Source organism: Erithacus rubecula (genome assembly GCF_903797595.1).
Source record: "Erithacus rubecula genome assembly, chromosome: 8".
Lineage (NCBI taxonomy): Eukaryota > Metazoa > Chordata > Aves > Passeriformes > Muscicapidae > Erithacus > Erithacus rubecula.
In genome coordinates, this window is record NC_136659.1 from 18705916 (window position 1) to 18724330 (window position 18415).

At 40.1% G+C, this 18415-nt stretch overlaps 1 protein-coding gene across 2 annotated transcripts in view; it reads right to left on the reverse strand.

Annotated features, from left to right (window-relative positions):
* Positions 1 to 18415, reverse strand: part of CERS6 (ceramide synthase 6) — an 88473-nt gene that overhangs the window by 5939 nt on the left and 64119 nt on the right. The window contains exons 8-10 of one of the 2 annotated variants that reach the window (XM_079311822.1): positions 16503 to 16609; positions 2828 to 2984; positions 1851 to 1874 (exon numbers count right to left, since the gene is read on the reverse strand). In XM_079311822.1, the coding sequence (XP_079167948.1) occupies positions 1851 to 1874; positions 2828 to 2984; positions 16503 to 16609 (288 nt within the window). The remainder of the gene's footprint in view (positions 1 to 1850; positions 1875 to 2827; positions 2985 to 16502; positions 16610 to 18415) is intronic. The other variant, XM_079311823.1, reaches the window with a different exon arrangement.

Genomic DNA, 18415 nt, shown 5'->3' on the forward strand with positions numbered 1-18415 from the left:
CAGGATGTGACTGTAAGGAAACAACTCAGCTTTTTGGTTCCAGAGAATCAGAGAATTCACATATTTTTTCAATTTGAGCTTTGAAGGCAATCTCAGCTCTGGCACACTTCTGTGCCTTTGCCTGCCTGCGCTCACTTCAAACACAGATGTCTGCACATACATACACCACGTGCAAAGGCAGGGTGAGAGCTCAGCTCTGGTGCACTGAGGGTAGAATGGCAAAATGCTCAAGGCAAAGGGTTTTGCAATAACTGAAGACAACAGTTACCGCAACATAAACAATCCAAGCTCCCAAATTCAGCCTAGGCTCAGTCCCTCTGCCCTCCTACTAACTACAACTTAATTTCCTGTCTTCAATTGGAGTGGTGCTCTTTGACCTGGTAATACAAAATGTTCTACCCAACTTCCTTATCTCCCAACTCACTGGAGACCACATGTCTCTAGGGAACAATGCTGTGTGCTTGGAGAAGGAGACATCAGTATGCTTGAAATAAAACTTCAGTCTCTAACTTCAGACAAGTGGTGAGAATGGCACTTGCAAAACTGGACACAGTCCAGTTCAGTCCCTAACACAGAAGTCACAGTTCAACTGTGTGCCCCACTGTGTCACTGGAAAGATGTTTCAGAAACAGATGGACCTTAGTTTCTAGGGATTTCCTGCTAATTTTCAGCTGACTTCTTTGAAAAATCTTGAAAATCTCCAAAGCTAGCAAGAATCCACCAGATGTAATACAAAAATCCAGCATCAACAGAAAGAGGTCTGAAGTTTAACCTGCATGCAGCTCTAAGGTTGCCATTTTACACCTGTTTCTACTCCTGTTTGTATAGCTGAGCATCCCAATTTCTTCATGATCAGTCCACACTGTGCTGGTTGCCACAACTGGGCAATTATAGCTGACTTTACTACAGCAAACAGACATAAAAGGGGGAAACATGCATAGTGAGTCTTTTTCCTGAAGAACAAAAAAGCACTTAAGAACTGGGCCACTTTGTGTAAATTTTTGTTTACAGTAATCCTCCTCTCCTCTGGAAAGTCTTCATGAGAATTCCACTCTCATCTCAGAAAGAGCCATTTGCCTTTGGGGCTCCCAGTGTCATTCTTGCAGTATCACAGTACCTGAGTGACACTATTCTGCTTGGAACAGCAGAAAAACACTTCCCATATAGTTTCCAATAAGTAAAGTTTTTAATGTCAATGTCTTGCAAGCCCACAATCCTGACACCTGGGAAACTGGACTTCAGCTGAGGTCAGAAATTTAGTTCCATAATTTAGAGAGCTTCAATTAATAGGTCACTTCAGTGTCTTTCATATAAAGGGACTTTTATATTGCACCTGGTGGGAGTACAGAAATACACTTAGAATTAGATCCTTATCAGACAGAAGAGAATGGTCTTAGTACACCTGGTCACTGTGTTTCTGCAAGTGTCTAACTCAGCTCTAACTCTGTACAATCTCAGTTTTCTCCTGAATTGTTAGAACTACAGGTGAAGGATTTACAGTCTCAAGTGTGTGTCCTGAATGCTGACAGAACAGATGCTTATCCTGCTGAGATATATATATATAAAATTATATGTATGCACACACACACACTTATCTATCTATCTATGAAAAAAGGGTGCAGCATAAGAGCACACAAATACTACACAGAGTGGGTTTGAATGGTTTTGGGTGATGCATAGCCTATAAGTAAAAAACAGCCTTTAAAGATAGTCTTTACTTAAATATATAAATACAAACAATGATAAATACCAAGCAGAAACTACAAATTAATAGAACTAAACCAACCCAAACTACAAATACCAGTGTTGTCAGAATAAATCTTTTGCATAGTAAATGTAAAGAAACTTACATGCAAGGGGTTCCACTTCCCAGTCTTCCAGCACAGCACAAGGGAAAGGATAAACAAGCAGAGTAAGAGATAGTAGGAAGCAGTCTTTGAAGTCACTTTGAAGGTATAATTCAGACAGGATAGGTGAGGATAATAATTGCTTAAAGCAGTGAAGACTAAAGCATGGCTTCCAGGCAAAATACAGCTTGTGAATGCACTGTCTTTCACAGACTGAGTGGCAGATTTTGGGCTCTGCCAGTGCGTGGCTGAGCTCTCCAGTACATTCATAGAAAGCAATTTTCTGGAGAACAATCCCGTTCACTTTGGGTAAGTCCCACCAATGCACTCTGCTCTTTAAGGGCAAAGTGTCCTGACTTTACAAGATCTGTAAGGATTCTACCATCAGCACATAAGCCCTGTGTCTGCACAGCAACTGTGGGTTGGTGTTTCTGGGAGTGACATCTTCCTGTCAAGTGTACCAGCGATAGCAAGACAGTAAATTCTAGCCCAAACAGTCTTGCTCTGGGAATACTAGAAATAGCTCTTTGCAACACCTCATTAATACCAAAACCCAGAAAAGGCTGTGATCTGTAACTTTGCTACTAGCAAAGGCAGCAGAATTTCACTTTGCTATCACTTCCAGCTGTGAAATTAACATTTTGCTAACAGCTATTGTAATGAAGTGCAGCCCCAAGAAAAGAGTTTACTTGTTGGGTTTCTTTCATCTGATTTCCCTATGTAGTTTAGTTCAGTGTACCACCTTGTGAAGAAAGAAGTGCAGAAGCACATATAAAGGCAATCACTATACAGAGTATTATTAACTTATCTGACAGTCAGGAGGGGGAAAAGTTTCCCAGAAAGGAAAGAAGAGTTTATCTAAAACAAGAGTGTCTTCAGTAGCATGTTATGGATCAGGAAAAAAACCTAAACCAAACAAAATGTGACATGTATTGATAATGAAAAACTTTAAATCATGAAACAGAACCATGCTGTCTTACCTTGCCCTTTGAAATAGCTCTGTAGGCTGCCTTTATGATTAGGTAAGACCAAAAACAGTGCAGAGTTTGAAGAACTATAAGCAGCACATTGAGGACCCATAAGGCAGGAAAATTTCCCAGAGCTTCATACAGTTCAAACAACGTCGTATTTAATATCCTAGGAAAAAAAAGGAACAGAAAAGTAGTAACACTTTTCTTAAGCCAACAATCTCAAAGAAGTTATTTTTAAATCAAAAGTACTTAATTAGATGGGATCCACAGGGACAGTTGGTTTTCAAACTAATAGTGACTTGGACTGAATAACACAATTGTCTCCAGAGAGAAACAACATCAAAATGTTGCTTTCAATATTTAACTTGATTTGTAAGCATTGCGTACAGGAAACAAAGATCCTCAGTGTGCATTTCTTCTCTTCATCTATAGAGCTAGCAGGTGTTGGCTGACTCAAGTAACTCCTTCCCTGATTGGTAACAAAAATTACTGTTTTCCATGTTTTTGAAATAAAGTTATTTCATCTCAACTGACTCCAGGAGGGGTTTGGTGCCCTCATTATTAGCGACTTTTTGCACAAAATTCTATTTGCATACCACTTATGTACAACCAAGTGAGAGGCTTAGCAGTTACAGATAGGACAGGTGGACAATGGAGCAGTGAGGGATGGGAGACCTTATTGCACTTATAAAAACTTATATAAACACTGGGATAAACTTTTTTAGTAGGGCATAAAACAATGGCTAATGGTTTTAAGCTAAAGAGGGTAGATTCAGACTAGATCTAAAGAAGAGGATTTTTACAATGAGAGTGCTAAAACACTGGATGAGATTGCTCAGAGATGTTGTAGATTCCCCACCCCTGCAAACATTCAAGGTGAGACTGGGCAGGGCTCTGAGCAACTGGGTCTAGATGACGATGCAATCCAAATCATTCTATGATTCTAAGAAAACCAGGCAGTTCTAGACATCTGAACCAAATTTTTGAGAATATGAATTTCAGATGCAGGCAGTAAACTGATGTTCTAGTGACTTTTGAAGCTTTGTGAATACATCACTAACTTTCTGCCCAAACACTGTGCCACATCAGGTGATTTCAATCCATCTTAGTAAACAGCCTGAGAGCAGAGTGGAGAACAGACAATAGAAACAATGGCATTTTAAAAAACAAATAATAATCTAGGAATGGCTGTTAATCGGGGGAGAAAAATAAATCAATATAAGGATTTGCCAACCTTCATCCATTTTCCTTGCTGATGCAGAAATTCATTTAAAACTCCACTGCCTTTCTGTTCTTTCCTGCTTGTTTTAAATAACCCATCCCCGCCAGTCACTAGATGGCGCGTTCAGCCCGGCCAACATCCCGGGAAGGGGATGGCACCGGGACCGTGTACCGGGACACTACACCCCGGGAAGGGGATGGCACCGGGACCGTGTACCGGGACACTACACCCCGGGAAGGGGATGGCACCGGGACCGTGTACCGGGACACTACACCCCGGGAAGGGGATGGCACTGGGACCGTGTACCGGGACACTACACCCCGGGAAGGGGTTGGCACCGGGACCGTGTACCGGGACACTACACCCCGGGAAGGGGGTGGCACCGGGACCGTGTACCGGGACACTACACCCTGGGAAGGGGATGGCACCGGGACCGTGTACCGGGACACTACACCCCGGGAAGGGGGTGGCACCGGGACCGTGTACCGGGACCCTACATCCCGGGAAGGGGATGGCACCGGGACCGTGTACCGGGACACTACATCCCGGGAAGGGGATGGCACCGGGACCCTGCACAGGCTCCAGAGCAGCACACAGCTCAGCGGAGAAGTTATGGACAGTGGTCTCAGCTTTTTAATAAACAACCACATTTGCCACAACCTATTCCAGAAACATAAAACCAGTTCAAGTAGTACTAACATGAAATATGTACAGACAACAAATCCAGATTAAAACATTTAGTGGTAATGATTTATGTGTGTAACACCACTGGTCAAAAGTCAACCACTGATACCTAATACACTGGCCTTAACACTGTAGGGGTATTTCACAGTACTTTTACCTTTTTATTTTTGCCTTATACTGCAGAAGTTGATGTTTTATAACTTTCCTACAGCTGTATTTTTACACTGTCTTCTGTTTATGGTGTGAACACCAGAAAAAGACAGTGTTTTTCAGTTTTCAAAGCTCCATCATATTATTGCTTCTGTTGGGTAGAACTCTTCAGTCTCAGCTTTGTGCAATTTGTTCTGCCAGTGGTAGCTCTATTTGTCAGAGTAACACCCCACTTTATAGTTCAAGGGGACACTCATCATACCAAAACAGAGGTGAAGTCAGCACCATTCTGCTTCACCAGTGCTTACTGCAGTTCTAACCATAACATTAAATTCAAACTTGAAATCAACAACTCCTATATATAAGTTAACATTGTTTACACTCAACTATCTTTATGTCTAAAATTTAAATGCTACAGGATTGTAAATGAAGCTTCTGCAGTTTTCTGTTTCTATTTTTATTAACTGGACTAAATTAATCTCTGGGGACTTCCACAGAAGTCAAGTAAAAAAAGTAGCATTACAGATGAACTAGTCCACTCTTGCAGAAGTCAGGAAGGAAACAAGGCCAAAAGGAGTGCTTTCAGTACCAAAAGCAGTTGTATGTGAAAATTACTCATATGTTGTGTATTAGATAGGAAAATAAACCTCAATGAAAAAGCAGATTTGTTTCTAATCTGTTCATGTCTAGCAAACTAAGGACAGGACTGGAATTCTCCATTAAAGCTGCAAAAAGGATCTCATTAATTGCTCAGCAGTACTAAGAGGGTTCAGTGGTCTGATGTGCAGGCTAGGTGTTCACATGGAGCTAAGTTTATGTCTAAGCACCTACAGAGCAGAAGCTGAGTGAACAACACAGAAAACAACAGAAAAAATGGAGGTAAGCAAATAAACTCTCAAAATAAATAATCATTTCACATTAAAAGTCTGAAATGGGAAGAAAAGTCATAAGGTTATGAGTCAGAGTATATAGAGAAATTTTACTTGTAGAGACTGAGGAAGAAGGGGAGGGAAGACAGGTTAGACCACGTTCCATCAATTTCACTGCTGCAAGTATTCAGTGGAAGCATTTTAATCAGCTACACAGATAATAGGAACTGGAAATAGCATGAAAACGGATTACATGGAGGAGAAAGTGCCTATAAAATGTACATGCAAATAAATCTTAGATTCAAATACTCAGAAAAGCACTTAAATCTGTAAACACTCTTGCTGGGACTTTTCAAAGCTCTCCAGTGGTTAAATTCCAGCTTTTCAAAATGAATGGTAGAAACTTTGATTCTTGGACATCTGACTTGAAACTGACTCAAGCTGGACTTGATCTCACAGGGGAAAATTACTTTAAGCTACAAGTGCTCTATCTTTCTGAAAACTTTTGTCAGCATTTCTCAGATCTTTGCAATTTGAAAGCTAGCTTCTGCTTTCAAAAATAATTTCTGGACTGCTTTTTTTTTGAGCCCCTGGAAGAATTTGATAGCTGGAGAACACAACACAATTTCATGGAAGGCATTCTTCCCTCGTTAAATGCATCCCAAGGAGGATTGTGCACCTGGCTATGCAAAGAACTCAGTTTAGAATCTTGAGTTAAGCAGTATGGCTGATGAAATAAAAAATAATTTCACCACTTAAGATCCAATCTACTCTTACAGAAATCTGTGGTATTTTTTCAGGAACAGTGCCACAGTATCTGAGCCACTGGGAGAGATAATCCTGCACTTACTGTACAACTACTCTAATTAAACACTCAGAATAAAATGAACACATCTTCAACAACTACTAAACAATCTCCTGCAACACATCAACAGTAACACAGGTTTTTCCTCCAGTCTCTAACTTTTTATCTAGGCAGTGAAGCAGTACTTGGGGCACTAGAGGCAACAGATCTACACTGACTCATTTACATTACACTCCCTTCCCACAGCTTAGTGGGCCCAAATCCAGGCTCTTGGGTATCAGCTACTAATTCTTGGCAAGTTGATCCCTTGTCTTGCACCAAGGATGAAACCAAAACCTGGAGATGAAGGGAGACAAAGAAAGAGAGGAATGGGTGTAAGAGTAAAATCCTTATTGTCTGAGAACTGACAAAAATGTGATGTGTTTGCTTCTGAAAGGATCCTGAGAGGAATAAAAAGAGGTGAAAAGGAGGATCATGTGGAAGGAGTATGTATTCTTCCAGACAAACAAGAAATTAGTTATAAACTGCAGAATGATGCATAGCAGGATGATGGGCACTATCATCAAATCCAATGGGAGCAGAAACTGTGCAGCTGAAATTACTGCTACTGCAAGTTGTCTTCTCTTCTGCAGCAGTGTCTAGTGACCAACATATTCTGCTGCAACATGCTGAATTAAAGTCACTTCACTAACACAGCACAATAGACAAAAGTCTTAGATATGACCAAGGACAGCACAATATGATACCAGCTTGTCTAAATAATTCAGAATAAATGTTTTTATCTCCATTATGTGTACATTAGACAACAGTATTCTATATTGCACCATAACATTTGTATTGGGACACCTTTCAATACATTGCCAAGAAAATAGGTAATTACATTTATGTAATTATGTAGTTACATTAATTATCCCATTTAGTGCAAATAACTCAACAGTACTCCTACCAGCAATGCTTTAAAGTTTCTGCCTTTTTGGTAATTTTTCCTTTAAAAAACCAAACAATGGCACTTATTCTGCCCCCAAAACATAGTAGGTTATTCTTCATTATACATGGTAAAAAGTGACTATGATCATAGAATAATGAGTCAGGAGTTCTAAATTGTGGATTTAGCTGCTCTATTAACTTATGTGATCTAAGAAATTTTTGAATTTCTTTACACAGTTCAGTTTTTATTAAAGATGGGCACAAAGTATTGGCCACATAAAGATGCTGTGAGAATTATTACTTTGTTTATAGAACACTGTGGACTAGTGGACTTCCTTAACAGATGCTGTAAAACTGACAGGTAGAAAAAAATATTGCTGAGATTCACAGATAAATTAAGAGCAGTAGAGTATGAGAGGAGATGTATATGCACATGTTGATCAGCCACAGGATGATAGATCAGATACATTTTATCAGTTCATCTCTGGGATTTAGACCTTGACTGAAATTTAATAGGACTTCACATCCCAGGCTGCCCTAGTTACTTTTAATAACAGTGCTACAAAACAGATCTTACATACAGATGTTTCTGCATGAGACTTCAAATGAGTTAAACAGTTTTTTACCTGAGAGGTGTATGGAATCACACACAAAACAGTCATCCAATTAAGGAAACTTTGGTTTATAGCACTCCATGTACTGGAGTCCTCAAGCTGCAGTGCAGCTAAATATTTAATTATAGCAAATCCAGTACATAAAGGGCTATACTGCCAAGTTTTTAATCTGAGTTTCAGCTTGGCCAGCTGCTGTGTCTATATCACTGTTCTGCTTCTTGGTTCTTGCTGAGTGGGAGAACAAGCTTGTTTCCCTTTTCAGATCCTGCTGCCTCTTACATTTTCAGCTCTCCAGAGTATCAGTGCATGGCAAATACAAGAGGAGTAGCAGAGACCCACTGTGCACAGAGAAGAGTCAGATGAATCAGTCACCCACACAGAAGCAATGAAGAAGGGAAAGAAGGACTGAGGGAGAGAGAGAAAGAGAGAGAGAGAGATGATCTTTCAACAGCATCTCAGACTGATTCATCAGATTGTTTGGCTGGTGATGCTCATTACCCTTCTTCTTTTAGAGAGCTGACGAAAGATCTCTGCAAAATGCAGTGACAGAAAGAATATAAACTATTGAGTCAGTATTCAGAGTAACATTAAATCCACACGCTTCAATTTTATCAATGAGGTCACCACCACATGGCATTCTGCTCACCCACAGCAGCCCTGCATCAGAGGATTTCCTGACATGGTACTAATACATGCTCTGCTGCTGTGGAGATGGGTGGCTCCTGTCCTAGTACTAATCAGGAACAATACATCTTGGCAGAAATTACAGCCTTGCCACTGAGACTGTGTTATTTTAAGCCCCATGTGCAGATCAATAGGATTTCCAATTACTTAACTAAAATAATGGAGCAGGCAGGAAATTATTCATGTTTGATGTATGTAGAAGAGACCTGATCAAGTTGAGACTTGGTTTCAGCTGTGCTTTTTACTCAATTCCTTCTCATCAGCAGTTACTGTCCATTACCTGATTTTGCAGCCACTGGTATGAATAGTGGCATTTACACTCTTGTGGATAGAAAAAAACCCAAAGATACAAGGTCGTATACACTTTCACAATCCAAACTCAAACCTCAGAAGAGTCCTTCATAGACATCAGGATATGGAGAGAGCTCAAATTTCCTAGCAGAATGCAATTCTACTCAGTAAGATATGGTATCAGTAATGTGTTATGGCAAAATGTTTGTGTAAAGGCCCATGATAATAAATCACAGGTACTGAAGAACTATGTTAAGCTAAGAATGACACTTCCAAATCTGAAAATCTTCAGGCACATATAAGACTCATGGTTCCCAAAGAGGAAAAGCATTTTTTGTAAATTATAGTTTCCAATCTTTGCAATACACAGTATCAGAGTATAAATAAGCCATCCTTCTGCCCCTTTCCGCTGACTAAAAATAAGTGCAGTTGTGTTTACCTATATGCCACATCAATGTCTGTGAAATCATCCCTAAACAGTTTTCAGTTTAATCCCATTTTCTTAATAATTACTGATACTTTATACTTTCAGAGACAATATGGGTCAAACTCTGCCATTGTGCAATACTGATGAAACCTATAGAATGTGCTCATTGACATGGGGGCTGGGTTTCTCCCAGGGTGTTCAGCCCCAGTGACTTCCTCCTAGCTGAACACAAATGAGGTACCAACTCCATCATGGCTGTTGATCATGGTGTTCAAAAGTCATTTACTATTTCAAGCTGCTAAGTTAACTTACTCTCCTGCTTTTGCAGAGCTATGATTTTTACATCCCACACACATCAGAAGCTTGCAGTAGCATTGTTCTGCTTTTGTATTGACTCTGTAGCACCACAAAATATGTGCCAGTAACAGCAAACCCTGGTGCTAAAAATATCTCTAAAAGAGAAGAGAGAAGAGGCAGAATGTTTGCACAAGCTACCCGAGCTGATTTCAAGTGGCTAAGATGTCTGGCCACAAAAAAACACCCATGCTGCTTCTCTTGCCCTGATACATTTATGCTTGCCAGAATAATTCTGAGCATGCAAGTGCCACTGCACAGGTATCTGTCCTGTTTCCAACTGGAGCACAGGTTTTAGACTGGACAGTTTTCTTAATAAAAAAAGAAGTAAGAACACAAGCGAGTAGACTATCCTTGAAACAGAAAGCATTATTATAGCCACAAAGTAACGTCTGTAGAAACTAAAAATTAGGATAAGAATAGTTTTGGAAGTCTGATGAAATTTTTTTTATATATTTTTTTCCTGCTGGGATCACATGAAAATTTTAAAAACAGCAACACTGAGCAAATGCCACTTTTTGTTATTCACACTGGAAGCCCATAATGGTGAATGACACCTCTAACCTTTCAATTTCTTATAGCTTCCCTGTAAATAGCTGATCAGTGTTAAGCTGGTACTCCAAAGATTTCATCCTTGTTTCTTGGAAAACTCCAGAGGCCTGAGTTCACAAATGCTGTAAAAAAATTGAGGAAATAAAATAACTAGGCATTGGAAAGGATAACATCTGACAATGTTTTGTCAGAACCAGATGGGATGACATTATATACACTCTGCTAAAGAGCTAAGACAAAAGTTGTGAGTAAATTTATAGAAACTTAGTTAATTAAACCTTCTTTTTAACCCATAAATTGAATTCTATTAATTCTTTGAATATACTATTGTTATTTTGCCAAAACCTTGCTATTAAATGCTCTTGATAAACTGATTGATTATAAATTGCCTGCTGAAACTACAAACAGACTGAAATGTAAGCACATCAGATAATTTTTGCTAGTTCTATAGCATCCACTCCATGACAGTATGAATAGCATTAGGAATCAAGTATCAAAATCATAATTTATTATTTTGGTATCTGCTACCCACAAACAACTTATGATTGTGCTCTGGTTTAGACAATATTCTGAGCAAAATGAGCTTGAGACAGTGTCAGAAGATATTATTTTATAAAAAAGTTATTTTATTATGCTAGCTAGGCTAGAAAGATTTACAATCCAACAAGAGTAACTAAAATCATTGCAAAACAACTATGTTAATTCAGGGTGCAGACAAGGTCTGGGCACCTGGGATTCATCTGGCTACCTGAATTCCTACTATGTGAAGTACCTAACCAGGTTCTTGCTCTGACTACTGCCTGCATATTGCTTTGGCACTGTAGGGTGATTCTAAGGGTAGGTTGGAGCTTTCTGTTTTACCGGTATGCTCAGAGGAGTGAAGCAGGGTGATTCTGCTGGGGTCCACACAATACAAGTACTCCAAGGACCATTCAGGAGAAAATGTGCCAGGAAAGAAAACCAGCATGAAAGACAACAGTTCAACTTCACTGCTTGATAAGAGCTGTACAAACCCAGTCAATATCAGCTAAAGAACAAAAACCAGGAAAAAGAGAGGGTCAGCAAATCTTTGTAGTAGCTGCTTCTCATGAGGGTTCTGCACTACCCCATTTGCTCAGAGAGAAGCTGATTCCAGGATAAATTAGGGACAGGGCTATGTCCCACACTAGTGCTCAGCCAATGGTGGAACTCAGGAGGAGCTGCTCTGCCAGTCATGCAGAGATGACTGCAAGTCTGGTAACAAGTAACTAAGGTTCATTACAGCTCACCAGAAGGGAAGTTAATTGTAGAATTGTTAATTGTAGAATCACACCAGGCTTGTCTGGTTCATGCAGATACTCACTGCCACGTAAAGGCAATTAGATATCAGCCATGAGCCAGGCTGTGTGTACAGTCATGAACAAGCTTTAAAAATGAAAGAATAGCAAGGAACAAAGTTGTTTTTCTGAAGATTGGCTGACCCATACATACATAAGGTACATTGGCACCAAAACCTCATTTAGCATTTAGATGAGGAGACACACACCTGGAACAGCTTTGAATTTTAACAGTGAGAATTATTTTTTCCATTTTTTTCCCCAGAATATTTCCAGACAGACTCACAAATAGAAGATCCAGCTAAGATGGCATCAAACAAGACTATACCAAAGCCAATACAAGACTATAATCAAAGTGGTTGACTGTCCATCTTCACAGCTTTTAATGTGATACAATACTCTGGACACTGACAGTGTATGAAGAGATCAAGAACAGAAGGGCATACATAATACAGACCACCTGGAATATAGCAAATTTGAGAACTTGGGGGACAGCATATGCAGAATATAACCTCTGTCCTTTGAAATCTGCTTCAATCATTTAAATCTGCACCGTTAAGGCACTATTTTACATTTTTCAGAGCATTCATGTAATATGTCCATGCTAAGACTCTCAAGTCACATGAATGCCAAGGCTGCTTCTTGTGTCCTCACCTTTTGATAGCAGTACTTGTCAGCAACACTTCCCTGAAACACAGGTTTTTACCTCCCAGACAATATAACTCATTATAAAATTAATCAAAACAAGTGAAAAACTCAGGAAAACTGCATGCTAGTAACAAGTCAGAGCAATTTTAAAGAGCCTGAATTTAACTGGCTTGGTGCCTTAACCTGGTAAATAAATATAAAGTGAGAATTTGAAGTAACTGCTTTATCAAGTCTGATTAGACTAGCCAAGGGCTCACATATTTTATATTAATTTTTTGGTTGAGATTGCTTTCATTCTTCCTACAATCCTGTATCACCTGAGAAGGCAACATGCTCCCCCTGACTCATGGAGAGTTGTGTTCTATGTTGTAATTTGCTAGAACAGTGATTATGTACAAGTGGGAGAATTTCACAAGCAAAATGTCTTGTCAGTGAAAATAGCAGCTTTACTCCTACATTCACTTAGCAGCAGGAGGCAGAAAGTATCCTGGGGTTTTTGAATTATTGCTGAAATGAACTCCAGATGCCTGCAGAAAGACTGCTAAATACGTACCTAATTGCCAGATCCTTTTGTCTTAGCCCCGCTGTTAAACATCCTTCAAACAACAACATTTGCTACATTCTGAATTCTTTACTGTCACCTTTATGCAAAATTAAATGGCACTTGTGCAAGTGGCAGCACAAGAGCCCAGCAGTGCTTCGGAAGTGACCTCTCTGGAAGCCTGTCTGGGGTATTCACCTTCCTGCACGGGGGAAGTTTTCTTATAAATTACATCCTTGCTTTAACAGTACATGCACACGATTTTATACCTCACAGCTTTCATGCTAGAAGAATTTGCATATTTATGTAATATTAATCAGGCACCAAATTTTGCTGTTTTAAACTTCCAGCAAAGGAGAGCAGAACTATACTTCCTGGCCTGCTGCCACTCCAGTGAGTCATCTTTGCTGACATGCAAACTTGCAGGGTTGAAGATTCAGAATTGCTGTTTCATAGAGGAAAAGGATTTGGGAGACACAAGCTCATGTATCCCATGGTTCATCCCTCCTAAATCTGACTCCCACATGCATTGCCTACAGTACAGCTGAGAACAATGAAACTGCCTCTGGCTGTATCTAAGGGTAACCATTAGGAATACATACATCAAGGCTTTGGTCTTAATTGGAAATAAAATGGTCTTAAAAAATTAAAGATCATATATAACACATTAAACTATTTGCATATTCAAATAAATAAATGTATTTTTCATTGATTAAGGGATACGCTGGTTTGAGCTGGCACAAATGTAGTTTTCTTCATGGTAGATAGTGCAGGGCTCTATTCTGGATTTTGCTGGAAACAGTGTTGGTAATTCCAGGATGTTTCTGTTCTTGCTGAGCAGTGATCACACAGAGCAAAAGCATTTTCTGCTGCTCACACAGCCCTCAGTGAACAGAATGGAGGTGCACAAGGCATTAGAAGGGGACACAGCTGGGACAGCTGCCCCCAGGGACACTCCACACTGTATGGTGTTTCCCAGGTCACCATTACACATAGAGAGCCCTGCTGTCCTGGAGATGGATGAACACCTACCTGCCAGCCCACAGGAAGAAGTGGATGAAAGCCTTGTTTGATTTTGCTTGTGTGCACACTTATTGCCTTAACCTACTGAACTGGTTTTATTTCAGCTCATGAGTTGTCTCACTTCTACCCTCCTGATTCTCTCCCCCATCTCACTGGTGGGAAGTGAAAGAGCAGCTTCGTGAGGCTTTGTTGGCAGCTGGGGTTAAACCATGAAAAGGCAGAGGGATCATCAGTCACTCTGGCTGTGACAGGGAGTACACAGCACTGTCAGCTGCTGCAATCCTGTCAATGGAAAATCCCTGGCTCAGTTTTCCTTACACTCTCCCTTCATGCATTTCTATACTGATAATACACATTTTGAGCTTTCTCTTTTCTGTGCTAAAAAGTCCTGCCAGTCTCAACCTTTCCTCATGTGAGAAGTGCTCCAGTCCCCTGATCAATCTTGGTGACTGTTTGCTGGTCTGTCTCCAGTAGCTTTGTGCCTCCCTGATACCAGGGCCCAGAACTGGACACAGTGCTCTGCACGTGGCCTCACCAGGCTGGTAGAAAGGCAGAGTCACTGTCAGCCTGCTGCCCACACCCCCCTAATGCAGCCCAGGGTACCACCAGCCTTTGTTACCACAAGGGCACAGAACTGGCTCATGTTCACCTTGGTGTCCACTGGAACCCCAGTTCCTCTGTGCAAGGCTGCTTTCCTGGTGACCAGCCCTCAGAAAATACTGGTGCAGGGCTCTGCACTGCTTTTGCTGAACTTCTGAGGTTCCTGTTGGCTCTATCTCCAGCCTGTTGAGGTTCCTTCCCTTTGGATGGCAGCACATCCCTGTGGTGTATCAGTCATTCCTCACAGGTTGGAAACATGAACAAACTTGCTGAGGGTGCACTCTGCCCAATCATCCAGTAATAATGTAATTACAAGCCAGTAATTTCATCATAGGTTATCAGGTTGGCCAAGTATGATTTCCCCTTTCCAAACCCATGCAGTCCTCATCTGACTGAGCCTTCCCTGAAGCACAGTCATGTACTGCAGTCTCCAGTGGTAGAAATACACTGCTGAAATTGGATCCTTCCTCCATTCCTCAGTATAAAACAGAAATCAAGGGAGAGGTGAAATCCTATGAGCAGAAATGCCACCATTTTTCCTATCTAAGATTATGGAAGTAGAAAACTAGCATATTCCATTTACAGAAATTCAGTGAACGGCCCAGCTGGCTTCAAGGAAGGACTGAGGAAGTGAAGCAAAACTGCTTAAGAAAGAAAAAATTGCTCCTTGAAGAAAATAAGTGTTTCTACACATGTAGTTTGTGAGTCTATCCATTTTCATGTTTTGTCATGTTTGTTCATCAACTCAAATCACAGTAGGGACCAGGCATTATGATAACATCTTTGGAGTCATCAATTGCTAAATGAGACTTTTATGTTGTAGGATTAAGAAGAGCTGATGACACAGCTCCCTAAGAGTATCTTGGTCTTACCCTGTTTGCATTAACAAAATCACAAAGAGATATCAGTTGAAAGGTTTGGAAAAGAAACTGTAGCAGGGAGGTTGACATTGGCATCTGTAAACCCTCTGTATATCTGAATAAGGAGCTCGGTGGTAATCTAAACTCTGCAAAGGGTACAATTTCTGGCATTCTTGGTGCTTCCCAAGAACAAAACTGTCATTGTTATCTTCTGATGCAAGACCTCTTTTACTTTCCTAGAAATATACATATCTGTACTAGTTCTGTTTATAAGAAAGAAAGGATTAAGAATAGAAAAGAGCCAAGGCAAACACCTTCTCTTAGCCCTCTTCATATAAAATGAAGAGGTTGCAGAAAAACTTCAACACATTTTTACCATGAAGAACATCCAAGTGTTGCCTAAATAGCCACCTGCCCTCTGGATGAAAGAGATCCTAGCTAAAGACTCAAACATTTATGTTCAATCTGTGTGCATGCATGTCTGTGTGCCTACAAGACAGTGTGAGCACATGCAAGCAGCTGACTGTCTGGGAACACATGAGATTACAGTAAGAGCTGTGAAACCACCTAGACATGTGTTACACAGCTGCCCCAGGAACCCCAGCTCAAAGCAGAGGGGGAAAAGGAGTAGCCTGCAGTACTGCAATCTGTAATTGCATGGCAATAACATCCTTATACCAATTTCAGCAGGTCAGACTTTACTGATTCCACTGTGCTTTTCTTTAAGCTGCAAGTGTTCTTGAAGCATGTACTGAAAGCTATTGAGAATATCCTAGCTTCAAGCTTAGCTGCTGGTCGGTTTTTTTGGTGACTAATAATTTTCATTTTCCTTTCATTTCTTGCCAACACAGCCAGCCATCTGCTAGTCTGAAGCTATGCTGTCTCCAACCCACTTCTACCTTAAAACCAGCAGAAGCCCCAGATGTTTCTAATCTCACACACAGTAAACAAAATGGCACTCTAGCAAATAGGCTATTTCAGCACCTGGTTATGTCTGAAATTCTCCCTGGTGCTTTGGGAAACAGAGTAATGGCAATGAATCATGTTCAATTATAACATTGTTACTTCCTAATTTGTTTGGTCCCTAGTGTTTGAAGGAAACAATGTCCTTACTCACCATAAGGGATATATGCCAAGCCTACTGACAATGAAGACAACGGCAAATGTAAGGAACAGAAGGTCACTCAGTTTTTGACACTTGCAATAGTTTGCCATTTTGGCAGCCTGCAAAAGAAAAAGATGTCTTTTTACTTCCATGAGGACAACTGAGTTCTCTTGTACTGTGTATAAGCTGTAAGAAAAAGAAATCAAATTTTAATGAAATCATAACATTTTCACTGGGCCACCTCACAGCGATCTTTGAACTCCCTCCACCAAGCAGCTGGAAAATATCCTCTTTGGAAAAAAAGAAATCAGACTTCATAAAACTAGAGTATGTATTTAATTTATTTATTTCGCATTCAATTTCATTTTTGAGATTCTACAATTTCAGATTCGCAAAACCCTTCTAAACCTTTTATTGAACCCCAGTGTGTTTGTAGTGTCTTTGTCTCCAAACTTTACACCTGCTTGTGTCTCACCTTTGTATTTTCAGCATCCATCTACCTTCCATGTACCCCACACTCTCTGACCTTCTAGTAGCAGCTATACATAAACTTTGTCTCAATTCCTCCAGCACACCCCATACACCACCTTTTTTTAAAGCATCTCTTCTTCCTTTTCTGCCTATACAGAATAGTTTCCACCTCAAAGATTACAATCCTCCCTTTCAAGTCTCTTTCCAAGGCTCTCTTTTCAGCTCCTGCTTTCCAACTTGTTGCCTTATGCTTATATTTACATGTTTTTCTCACTTTTTTTCATGCAGTCTTCTGACTCCTTCCCAGTGAAGGACTCACTAATTCATTACTCTTCTCTGAAACTGCTCATTAAAACACTGATCTTCTCAGAAGTTTCTTTATCTTTTTCTCCCAGAAGAACATGGTATATAGAGAAGGAAGCTTGTTTTAAGATGTGTGTGCTGCTTCCACAGTGTTAATATGTGCAGTTAATTATTTTAAAATAACATCTGCTTTGAGATAGGCACAATCTTTCTTCACACTTTCTGTCAAATGTATCCAGAGAGTCCACTTAAGTCACTGGGAGTCCATTCAAAGCTCTGTTCTGAGGTGACCTGCATCCAGCTCCCAATATCCCACAAGATACTTGTGCAGGTTTTCCAGAGTACTAAGAGGGAGCAAAATTACCACAACTATGCATACAGAATATGATTCTGAATGCAGAATTCAAAACAGAGAAACAGATAATCTGGATGCCAAAACCAAACCCACACTTTTGGATGTTACCCAATTTCTGCAATGTTCCCACTAAAAACCTGAACATAAAGAATATTTCTCACTAAAGAAACCAAGTCAGGAAGCTCCAAGAACATAAGGAAAGCCACCAATGCTGTGAGGAAAACATAACCCTTCTGAGTCAACTCTATTTTCTAGAGGACACAAATGAATTCCCCAGTAGTTTGTACTCACAGCCTAGTTTCAAGGAAAAGAGAACACTTTGGTGCCAACATACAAAGAAGAAGCATTACTAACTTCCTTGCTTTTCAGATGACAGAAAAATCAGTCCAGGAATTCTGGATGTATTTCCATGGTGGCAGTCTAAAAAACTGGTTTCATAGGGCACCAAGCTGATATTACAATAGCAACTTGTAGTAGTATCGTGTCATTTCTCAAAAATAATACAACTATTGGGACACTGGTTCTCAAATAACAAGCAATAATAATTCTACAAATTATAGTGGTAAAGAAAGACCACAAAAAAAAAGAGGAGTGAATATGTTGTTGTTGGATGGAATTTAGCCACCTAAGACAATAGAACACAATTTTCTGAGTTTAAAAACTGTGACAACAACTGAGTAACATAGCACTACATATTCCTGAAAATAGTACTATGGCTCTTCCATACTTCCAGATACTTTAAGACCTGTGGAAAAAATCTTACCTCCAGTACTCTCACCAATGCACACCAGATTTT